We start from the raw sequence: 12,736 nt of genomic DNA, 5'->3' as shown, positions 1-12,736 counted from the left end.
TTTAATGTAAAAATTCAACCCTCCGGTTGGTTGTCTTAACAAGGCTTGATAATAATTCGTCTTGAAACTTAGGACAACCTTTCCGTTTTAACCACCCTTCAGGTTTTTTCACTTGGCTTCGGCCAGTTAATAATTAAAAAACAACATGTTCGTCTTATTCGTCTTCAACGTTTGTAATTTACCGTTTTCCTGTTAACTTTCACAGTAAGTACTAGCTCTTAATGTTTTCAAATTTGCTATATTGTGATACACTTCTAGTCGCCTGATGATGGCAGTACGCCGAAACTATAGTCGCTGTTATTTTTAAAAACTTCAATGAATAAAACTATATGGGGAAGGTTTAGAGATTTTTGATAACATAATATAGTTCAACCCCCATTTCGAGGAACGATGGATCCAACTCAAAAAAAAAAAAGTATGTAATGACCTGAAAATTGTAGATGTTGAAACTCTATCTGATCATAAATTTTTAACATGGAATTTAGAAAATAAATTAGGAAAAGAACCACTGGAAATATTTAAATTTTGTACCAAAAAAGCAAATTGGGAAAATTTTGATAATTTCTGGTTTACAAGATTTAAAATTGTCATTAAATTCTAATAATAATCTAGATGCGGAGAAATGATAGAATAGATTATCATTTACCTAAATTAAAAGCAATAAATATTGAACAATATGGATTTTGTCAAGGAAAAACCACAATAGATGCTATAAAAAAATGTAGTTCAAAGCGTAAAGGAGATTATTGCTAAAGAAGAATACTGCACAATAATATCTTTGGATATTATAGGCGCTTTTGATAATGCCTTGCCACCTGCTATTATACACGAAATGAGAACCTGATCAGTACAAAGTTTTTTCACAATAGCATCTATAAGACAATACATTTCGAACACGAGCGCGAATTTCATTATTTATGACTTTGGCATCGATATTAAGACTGAAACTACACACAATTTAATTTTCAAAGCAAAAAAAACATTCTAGATTATCGGCATATATTTCCGACAGTCGCATTCGCTTTTATTACTCATCACCGATGACAAATCTGTTATCGCCTCGATAACGTTCTAGAAAATTCGCAACAATATTGTACACTTTTTGCGAACTCTCGTGTTAACAGTTAATTACCGAATTCTATTATTTCCATAAACATTCTCAGCAGCTCTCGTACAATCAGCGATAGGTTTTTGACGAAAGAACTTGTTTTCTCGCACCTTTGTGATGTCATCCTAAATAGAAGTATGCACGTATCAAGCCAAGAAGCAAACCACATTTAACACTCCTATTTTCATGGTTAATTAATGCACTCACTAATAAAATCAGCTTGCTTGCATTGTGTCGATAAACTTAATAACAGTAAGGTAATTTCCACTCTTGCCCCTTTGCATGACGAAATTAGCAGGAATAAACCCGTGCAAAATCCGTCGCCATGAAAGCATCTATGGATGGAAAGTTATTTACATTATATGATGATGCCTTCGCAAATTCTTCTTAGCCCATTACATATCGTTTCTTGATACTTGTAATACACGAAGAAAGAATGCAAGAATCGGAAACAAATAAATGCAGTGGTTTTGACAACCGAACAACTGGAGCAACTTAAGAAGTCGTTTCTGCACTGTACAAATTTATGGCAATTTAATTCTCTAATTACTTAATTCGATATGACAGTGTGTTAATGTACTAAAGAAAAAAACCTAATTTAAAACTTTTCGCGAACACGCAATTGTTGGAAAACGAGGGAAAGAGATACTACCAATGATCTTAATCGAGACTCTCATATAATTATAATCATTAATCACAGTTAAGTTCAGATGATTGCATAATTTATGATACAAAAACGAGCTTTGGGAACGGTAGAACGAAGCCGATTCTACGTTATTGTGTTATAAAGTAGATCACGGTCAAAACACATCGTCCAAGTACGCGTATAAAGTAATACAATGAAAAATGGAACGCCTATTTTTAGATGAGGAAATTATGGTAACAAATCTCCAATTTCGCGATCAGAATTCTGAACTGAAAGCTCGGAGGTGAAGTTTAAGAGAATTGTTAGCAGGTAGCTCCTTCTTTTTCTATACAAGTTAAATATTGTTTTTCCAGATAGAGCGGCAACTCGAAGAAAGATAAAATAAAAATTCGATGTAGTGTTTTATTGCTCGCCAACAAAACCGTAACGCCGAGAATGCGGTTAACATCGGTTGGTTTTAAACACCAAATGGGAATTAGTGTTGAAGTGCATTGAGCAATCGAGAGTATTGTTGGTTTCCGTGCATTTACATGTTAAACGCGGTTTGACGCTTTTAGTTTTCGTGAAACATTTAAAGCTCATTCGATCGGAAATATAGCTTCGATATGTATTTACTTTTATTATAATGAATGTGAACGGCATTCAAATTAATGTGCGCCCATTTAATAAAAAATTTTTATTTTCAAACAAACTTATTCAGGCAAGCGGCAACGATTTATCGCCCCGATTTCAATATCTTTTATGAGAATTGAACGAATTGAATTCTTTGAGGTAACTTTAAACAGAATGTATCTTTTAGAGCAAAAGAAGTAACGCTCGGAGCGTCATTGATATTCTATCCGTGAAAACGATACCACGTTTGTGAAGTTCGTTCTCACGAACTATCTAAACAGCCGGGAGTGAACTTTCGGCGAGAAACTACATAGAGAACAAAAATGGGCTACTTATACGGTAATCTGAGGGAAAAATATACAGAACTTTTCCACAAATCCTAAGAAGCGTCGAAAAGGCAACGACATTAAACTTTGCATACAATCAATAAAACTACAACCTACAATTAAATCTACCACTTTAATACATTTTTATTTCAAAATCTTTCAATCTGTAAAACCAGCCATCAGTATTCTGCAAGCTCTCCGGATAGTTAGTACGTCGTACGTCAATTGTGGTTACATAGATTTAGTGTTTTTAAAGACACCTTTTTTAGATTTCGAAAGACTCGCGTGCCTTGCATTTTGATCCTCACAGGCATATCAAGAGATCAAGAGAAAGAAGGAAAAGAGGCAAGAAAACTCAAAATGTCGCACGCGAGGTATATGTTGACGTAAAACTACCGGAATAAATTCGACACGCTTGTTTTTTGTTGCTAATGAAAGAATTGATGGATGTTAAGTAAGTCGATGCGTATAAAAGATCTCTCTGTAAGCACCGTCTCTGCCTGCGAAAAGATACACTGGTGTCTTACAGAAAATATCAGAAGTGGGATAAAACTTTGCGCCTCGAAATCGAATTTGCACTTTACTAAAGATTTTAAGTTTGCGATACGATTTGCCTCACACCTATAAGACTTATGCAATACAATTTTGCGCTCATCAAAATTTTGGTTTTGTAATCCAATTTGCGGTCACCTAAGATTTGGTTTTATGATTAAGGTGTCGCTCGTAATCACGCCTAATCCTGGAATCGGGTTTCGGAATTTAAATTGCGCCTTACGTTTCGGTTGATATCGAGATACGGTCTCACCTTTCCTGAAAAAATGGACCAGTAGTCATAATTTACAAGTGTGGATTCGGAAAATGAATGAATCGCGTGACGTGTTCCAATGGTCCGAACAAGCCATGCGGTATCCAAACCGGAGTTGGTACCGGTCTTTGCTAGCAGAAGCGTTAAAACAGATCGCACTCCCCCCAAAACGGACAAAACTAAGCCTCCTTCCCTAAAGCTCCCGTCGCAATCGACTACTTCTCGGAGCACAAGCACGTCGTCACCCGCTGTCGTCCTGATACCAACTACGCAAGGGTCGCAGGTAACACTAACGCCAAACGTAAGTAATGTTGTAGATATTCGAGACCAAAACACGGGGTCGAATAGCAACAAAAGGGCCAGGAAAGATAGTGAAGGCTCACGAATGACACTCAAAAATCTAGCAATGCTAGACCCTAAGATCCAAGCCCTCGCTTATATGGCCTATGAGGCCAATCAAACGATCGTCGCCACATAGCTCGAATTAGCGAGGAAGGTCGAGTTGACCTTTAGACGATTAAAGAGGTGGGAGCTCTAAAACTTAGAGTAATACTAACGGGTGTAGATGCTGGCCATACCTCAGAGGGAGAATTGGGTCTTGGAGGTAGGTCCCACTCATTTCAGGTTATTGATAGAACGAGGCACGATCAATTTAGACTTAGTTAAGACGCGTGTTGAGCATTTGCACGTGAGCTAAAGATGTGGGCAAGGCATGAAGAGAAGAGTAAAGCAGACATACTCGAGGCATGGGAAGAAGAGTGGCAGGCACGAGAGTCGTGGGCGAAGGAGGTGATAAAGAATCTGAAAAGTTGGGTAGGAAGGAAGCATGGGGAAACCTACCATTTTGTTACGCAATTTCTAACAGGGCATGGGGAAAATGGGGTGTACCTGAAAAGAATAAGAAAGAGGGAGAGTGATGCCTGCACAGACTGTGGTGCCGGGGATGATGCAGGACACGGAGTGTTAAAGTGGCCAAGGTGGGAAGCCGAGAGATACCGCGTCGCCATTAGAGTAGGAGAAGTAATAGAAAAGGATAACATAATCGAAACAATGCTGGAAAGTGGAGAAATGGAGAATAGTAGCATAGTTAATTGAGAAAATAATAGGCACGCGAGAAAGAAATAGGCATAAATGAAAATACGACATTCCATAGTTGTAGACATATTTTCAAAACTTTTTACTTTTAATTAAAATAGTTACACCTGCATTATAGACTGAAATTTATCTCATAATACTTTCCAAATCATTATGAATTTGTTTCATGTTTGAACTTTAAATTGAATTTAACTTACTCACTGGTCATTAATAGAATTTATTTTATACGCATCCCTACTTTTTCCCCGAGTGTACAGATACTTACTTTGATTGTGAGGTCCGCCGAATGAAATCTTTAATTTTAGGTAAGTTTTGAATAAAACATTTACGAAATTAATAATAATGTGATATCTTCTAATGGGAAGTAAATCAGAAAAGGACAGTTAATTAAAAAGTTTAATTTGTTCCGGTGTTTACGATCCACTCACGTTGAGGACAATGTATTTTGACAAAGTAAGACCCTAATTTTTGTGTGCGAGTTGAACTGCTTTATTAGCATTATAATATTTAATTTTGCGGTTACAAGTAAGACACCTGTTACGCCTTTCAAAAATAAATCCCCTCATTTAAACTCGTACATACATTAGTCACTTCCGCCGAATTAGTGGTTATCAAAATTCCTCATTTACGTAGAATTGTTTAAAAGTTGGAAATGATCAGTCTTATTTTTTTAAGGACAATTGACCAGATACGCGTCGGATAGAAGTTGATCGAAACCTTAACATGTTTATTATGTAATACAATAATCAAATAATTTTGAAATGTTGTTTATATTGCTATGTGCAATGGCAAACTGTCACTAAACCACCTAGATAAACACTTGTCCAGCGAGCGCAATTAAACTCATGTACATACTAACAAAACCTTTTACATGAAAATGTTGATAATAAAATTTCCTGAAGCACGTCCGGCTTCTGATACTACGAAAAAAATCTTGAAGACTTAAATATTTTATTTTCCTTGGCCGCCTCCCCACGCTTAACACAATCCTGGGCACGAATATAAAATTTATCATGAGCTTATATCCTGGGTCGTAATTTGGGCTAGATTAAATACAACGATAATTTTTTTTTTAATTTTAGGCATCGACAACCAAGGTCATTAGCCATCACCTCTTATTATTTGGTGTTCAAAGTAGGTCCTTTAATCCCGATCGCTTAAAGAACTCTAGGACGTTAAATATTTCCTTTGTCATCATATCCCTCATATTGTCTCCCACAAGAAAATTCTGCCTTGGTTGAACGAACAATGGGCACTCGGTAAGAATATGGTTCAATGTTAGTCTTGTGTTGCAGTTTTCGAATTGCGGTCGTCTTTGTCCCGTTAGGAGATAGGAGTAAGTGATGTTCGTGTGTCCTATTCTTCATCGGCAGATGTTTATACTTGGTCTCTCCTAGAGGTGACTGGGTATTGCCACCGTCGGACGGTGGTTCCATTTTTAGCGACCTGTCGGTTGAATCCCATTCGTTTTGCCAAATTTGGTGTCCAATTGTTCTTGATGTGGATTTCAGATCTTCCAGGATTGGTGGTACTATATGATCCGCTTCCGTTGCGCAGTTTGCTTTATTGGATTCCATAGGGGCCCATACAAACTCGACACTTCTTCCGAGAGATTGTAGGTAAATAACCGAATCACAAAGCTAATTATTTACAGATGACATAAATTTATCCGACAAAATCAATCAATAAAGCTGTAAGAAAGAATGGCACTCAGGGCCAGAGGACAAATACCACGCAACAAGCTATCGATTGAAATAAATTAAACTTAAATAAATGTGTAAATAATCTTAACATCCAGTCAACTGCGATAAGATTACAATCGGTGCTCGAATTGTTTTCCACCGGCAACCAAACAATATCCGATACTCGACACTGAATAGCTGGCATACCACTCAGCTACTGTGCCCACTCTTGTACAAATTGTTTGAAGGATCAGATTGAGAACTGTCAGTGAAATAACTAACCGCAAGGCCCAGATTTGAGAACAATTGGCGCAATGTAAATTTCCCTATGGCCCATTTTAAATGACTCAACGCCTTTACATTGTCGTATGGCCCATCTTAAAAAAAACACCCTGTATAGTAAGGAATGCTAACGTGGATATTTCTACCGACAATGGCGCATATACAAAGCGCACTTGTCTGAGATTCCAAGATTATTACTATCTATCAAAGAACGAAAGAGCATTCTAATAATTTATACAGGGTGATTTTTTACTATGAGGATCTCATAAACCGTAAGAGATACAAAGTCGCTTAAATAAAATATAGAATTTTCTGCTAATTAATGATCTCTTTCGAAGTTTCTTGTAGGTCTACAAATACCGAAGTTACAACCAAAAAACCGAATAATGTAATTTTCGAGAATGCACTGGCGTTGATTTATTTTGAAATATATCAAAACATATTTTTTTTTATTATACCTGAATCACAATCTCCGATTTGAAACCCGCAATGTGTGCGAACTCGGGCATTTAAAACACAAGTGCATTAAAGGTTGCTAAGTAATGTTACTTCAAATATAACTTGTGAAACTGTCGTCTGGGACTGAAATAAAAAATCTTCTTAGGTCGCTTTGTATAAGTTTCTTTGATTTGTACCTATCCTTTGTTTGAAGCTTTCACAAACGCGTGTAATTTACTAATTTAGGGCATGCTGCCAAATATTTTTCATTTTTTAATTGCAGCATTGTTTGAAGTTTTGAATGAATGTACCAAAGGATAGAAGACAACTTTTCATATGCTTTATAATAGGTTTTTGCATTTGGATTTGGCACCTACCAACTTTTCTTCTGCTTTTGCAACAAGCCACTGAATGTATTATCTTCCTCAACCGAAGCCATTTTATTTTATTCACAAAGACGATGACTTTTATAAGCAAACGTCAAGTGACATTTCCATGGCAATTATGGAATTACAAATAAACAGCCGACTGAATTAGACATGTATTCGAGTATAACATTAATATGATTTTATTTTACTTCATCATCATACATCAGCTCCTTCCACGAGACGTGCACCGATCATGCACGCCTTTGATAAGATGAACTGAAGTAGGTACCAAAATTGCTTGTTTATGAAATGAAAAAGCTTCTAGATTTATAACATATACAAAAGTATCTTGAAAGTACTCATGATTGTTGCCATTGTAAGAGCAGAGTGTCTTAGAGTCGAGTATAAGAAGTTGTTGGTCACCGCTCACCGCTATATATACCATATTTACATTTCTCTGGCAGTTTAAAAAAACAGTTGACTTAATCATCAAAACCAAGACACATAGGAATCACTACCAGTTTGGCACTTTTAAGATCAACGAACGTGATATGCAATGTATAGAGAACACAAACCGCAAAGATTAAGCGAGGTATGTCATCACAAATTGGTTCTGAAATGCATGAAGTAAATAGTTCAGTGGTTTGTTACCGCGATACTACTAACTATACGGCGTAGTTATGCTAATGCATAACCGCGGTCGACGTTTAGTATCAAAAATTTCTTTTACGTGGCTACAGGGGTCTTTATTATGCGCTGGTTTTGTTTTGTATCGAAAATGTACCATTTCGTCAGTATGTGATAAATTCCGTTCGTAAGATTCTTAGTTTTTGTTGCTGTTATTGTATAAGTGTAATCCAATTTTGGATTTCGTGCGAAATCGGTAATGGAAGTTCTATTTTGTTGATCGAAAGTGATTTGGGAGCAACATAAATGGTAGAGAATTAAGCTTTTGTTCAAAATCGTTACTAAATAACTAAATTAAAGTTATTCTTCAGAATATAGGTTATACTGGCGTTAATTACACTTTCCCTAAATGGCTATGGGCAGGCGATGTTGAGAAAATTACAGTCGACCTACCTTACACTATGGGTTAATTTGCAAGAAGGCGAAAACGGGTAATAACAATTATGACTGTGAGGTTAATTTCATTTCAAGCCAAGCGGTAATAATAAAATGCAAACTTAATTTGTAGTTTATTATCTGGCACGTAAGATTTCATTATAGATCCTGTCAAAGACGTCATAAAACTTGAAATTTAAATAAGGTAATTATCTTGCATTTTTATTTCAACATAGAGCTTACACCAATATAAGGATGGCTGAAAGTTTTTAAGTGCCACAAAACTTTATAAAAAGAAGTAAGGTGATTTTCCACAACATCATGAACTAGAAAACTTTTAAATTACAAAATGTACTTACAATAAATTTCCAGGGTGATTGAAGCAGACACAGGTTGGCTAAAGTTGTTATTGGATGCTTGACAAATAAATACTGCATGCTGATCAGACCTTTTAAGACTTTTAATAACGAGCTGATTGGAACGAACGCTCACAAATCCACTTCTTGTATCGACAGAATCGATGAGTTTCTCACCTCGCCACCATCTTATGGTAGGTTCGGGTTTTCCTGCAACGTAAATAGCATTATATGAAGACCACTTTTAAAATGTGCTTTAACAAAATTAGTTCCTCGAGAAATAGATTTCCCAAGTGTACGTTTTCTAACTCGACAACGATTTATGTACATAATTTTGTCATAATGCATAAATAAATACTCCTACAGTACACCGAATTAGCAATTATTAGTAATAACATCGATTAGTTTCGTTGTCAAAAAGAATTTGGAGATTGTAATCAGCTCGTTAAACAATAATTCTATCCGTAACGAAATATTTGATTCGGTAGTGGCGATTTATCATTAATGAAAATGGATGCAAAATAAATACATTATTAATTATCGTAGGGTAGTGATGCTATCGCTGTTTTGACGTTTTCCTCATTAATTATACAGTATAAAACACCATCGAACCTGAATATTATGTAACTAGGCCAGAATTATTTCATCTGGCTTAAAGCAAACTTTCATTCACGAAAGCGCTCTCTCTTACATGCAACTTAAAAATATTTTGCACATTTTGACACGGAATATAAAAAAATTAACGAATGATTGCATGTTCGATAATAATGACTATAACGATTCCTAAAGTTTCCGTACCGTTTGAAGCAACGTGCTCACATCCATACAGCTCGTGAGTGTGTTAGAAATCTGGAAGTATGTAAAAATTGTCATAGTCCTACACTGCATTCGGTTCTACCTCTTACGATTTTTAAATCTTGGAATCTTTGGATGTTGGATCGGAATAGTACGAATCCAAGACTTTGTCTTACCGAAGAATCTATATTTAAATAAGTTACGGTTTCATTTTCTATACAGTTCATATAATTTCACACCCCTTGAATTAATGCCAATTACTGTTTGACAAAGTAAATTCTGGTTATTGGTAGAAACTCAAAGGGTTAACGATTTGATTTGAAGCAACCAAGCTAAATACGCTTTATATGGACTGTAAGGGAACTACATATAAAGGCAGCTAACCACCCATAATACCCGATTTATTATTCATGTTGATAAAATAAAGGTATATCATAAAGCAGTAGGGTATCAGTCGTTAAATTGTCGCCTTGGTAACCCATAATCAGTGACAATTGATATAAAGAAAATATTGATGAACAAATAATAACGTCATTGGTGGTAATAAATTAATAATTCTTTCGCCCTAGATAGATCTTTTATAATGGAAAAATAAACACGTTAATAACCGTTTAAAAATCTGGTATTTCGTGCTTCGAAATTCGTCAGAAAATGACAGGTTTTTTGATAGTTGTAGAAAGTAGTTATTTATTATATAAGACGATAAGGGATATTTTAACCACCGAGTGAATTATGTTTCACAAGATGGTTAGTTTCCCTTTATCGTCCTGTATAATACAAAACTTTATTTTATGCCAGAAGCCATATAAATCATTGCAAAGCTACTGACAATTCTGAATTTAATCTAGAGACGTCAAAAATAGCAAGCTTAGGTTCTGCCGCCGTGGTCCTTTTCATAGAAACGGCATTGTCTTATGTTCTGAACGTCATGTTATATCGTACCTCGCATCCAATTTAAAATAAGAATGACAGATGTCATTAGAATGCACAATCATCTGTTTCACTTTATATATCCTAGAGGTTAAAGTGATCACTTTATCTACCCTCACGGTTAAAAGGCGACTTAGCCGACTCATTCACACCTATTAAAATGCCATTTTAGCATATGCTATAAAATAAAATCATTTTATACCACAATTCATGTTGGAATTACGTGTCTATGTTAGACTGATCAATGTATTTTCACAAAATATAGGTTATTGGATGTTTGCTACAGTTTTAATTATTTTATTGCTTTTGCTACATTAGCCGATAAAAAATCCGTTAATTTCATAACGAACAATTACAGAAGCACAACTTCCGTAAGTGATATTCTGCGCCAAAAGTTGTATTATCTTTGGTGGCTGTGTTGTGTTCTAAAAAATATTCGTTTATTTGGACCACCTTTTAAATTTTTATTTACAAATGAGTTGAGCTCGTTGAGCGATACAGTCGTTGAATCGATGTTGCCTCGGCTGTTACTAAGTCATATCCAGGTGTCATGTTGTTCTGCAGGCTGTTATGGGTAGTGATAACTCGAAAGGAGCTTGTAAGAAGACTTCAATATCATCATCTTGTTGATTAGAGTGTGACTGGAATACTTTTGCTAGGTTTTCTGCTTTTTCCAAATTAGTTTTCGGCCAATTTCCCATTTCATCGCGTAGTGGTGGTACAGATACTTGTGTTTCATTTATGTTCTTTGTGGATTTCCAGGTGGAGTGGTCGTGTTTAGCCAGATTTTCCGCATATAGTTTGAAGGATTAATTTTTTGTTTCTCTTATTTTAACTTTTAGTTTATTTGCCAATCTGTTATAGTTGTAATAGAAATTAATTTTTGTAACGCTCTGTTTACGAAAAGTATAATACCGTTAAATCATAATATTCAAGTGCCTTTTAGTTTTTTTGTAATTATGTAAAAATATAATGGTATATAATAAAAATAATAAAATAAAATCAAAATGAAATTTCCGCATTTTTTTTTAAATAGTGCAACTTCGTAACATACATGTCATCGCTTCGTAAATTTTCGCGAAAAGTGTCACATTTAAAAAAGGTACGTATTTATTATTTAATATTTTGTGGAATATAGGCAAATTTGAACAAGTCGGTTTTTTTCATAATGGTTTATTTACATTTAATTAATATTTTAGACAATATTGTCACATTTTGAGTTAGAACAGTTTTCCACAAAATAATTTGTTAATTTTATAAGATTTTTTTTCTTTTTGTGTTCTTTTTCAAGATGTGCCAATTTTCTTTAAAAATAGTTCAAAACTTATAAAAACATTGGCGGTTTATTTTGAATTGTGCCAGTTTTCTTTAATAGTAACGGACAGATTTTATTAAAATTGTTACGACTGTTTTTTGTAGAAAATGTATTAGTTTGTTCTCGGGTTTGTTACTTAGGTATATTTTTATAATTATTATTTTTCTACAGCCAATAATGAGCCAGCAAAGAAGAGAATTTGTATTAAAAGTTGGAAAAGCTAAGCAAGTAATTAATGTTAAAAGTGCAGAAGTTTGGAAAATGTTAAACTGGCCTCAAATCATTAGAGTTGACCATGTCAGAAAAGACCCCATAAATGAAGGTATTACTATTATTTGTGATTAAAAATTATATTTTTTTAAATAAGTTAACTTTACTTTCAAATAAAAATTAAAAATCACTTTTTCTATTGTGTCTCAAGATTTTTTTAAAACACTATTCTTTTTTTGCAGAGGTGCTCAGTAAAAGCACCTCAATTATAGACAATAACAACTACTTATGCAATGATTCAGAGAACCTGGTTCCTGCAAATTACGACATTTTTAGAGATTCTCCAACGGCAAATATTACTTCAAAAGGTTTGTATTAATTTATTTTTAGTTAAAGGTGTAGGTTTGACTAGATCGTTCTTGTTTTAGAGCCTCTAAATGAATAACAGTTGGGTGCAAGCAATAATTAATTCGGTATTGGTATTGTATTTGTTTATTATATTTAATTTAAGAATTAAAAGTTATTTTTATATTCAAATTAATTGTTTTTTTTAATTTAAAAAAATATAAATTAGAAAACTATTAAAAACTTTTCAGGAAAACTGTCACAACTACTAATTAAGGGTGAAAACTAAGCTTAAAGGTGTTTTTAAAACATATTTTTTGGGTTCCAATCAAAGTACATAAAGGTTTCTTAAAAATGACCA

The 12,736-nt window shown here is 34.5% G+C and overlaps 1 protein-coding gene across 1 annotated transcript in view; it reads right to left on the bottom strand.

Moving 5' to 3' along the window:
* LOC116166292 (nephrin-like) overlaps positions 1-12,736 on the bottom strand; it is a 124,084-nt gene that overhangs the window by 95,737 nt on the left and 15,611 nt on the right. The window contains exon 3 of the mRNA XM_031481213.1: positions 8,784-8,990. Within this exon, the coding sequence (XP_031337073.1) occupies positions 8,784-8,990 (207 nt within the window). The remainder of the gene's footprint in view (positions 1-8,783; positions 8,991-12,736) is intronic.

The sequence above is a fragment of the Photinus pyralis genome, unplaced genomic scaffold (assembly GCF_008802855.1).
Source record: "Photinus pyralis isolate 1611_PpyrPB1 unplaced genomic scaffold, Ppyr1.3 Ppyr1.4_LG1, whole genome shotgun sequence".
NCBI lineage: Eukaryota > Metazoa > Arthropoda > Insecta > Coleoptera > Lampyridae > Photinus > Photinus pyralis.
Note: the sequence above shows the minus strand (reverse complement) of the source record. Positions and strands in the feature narration are given on the sequence as shown.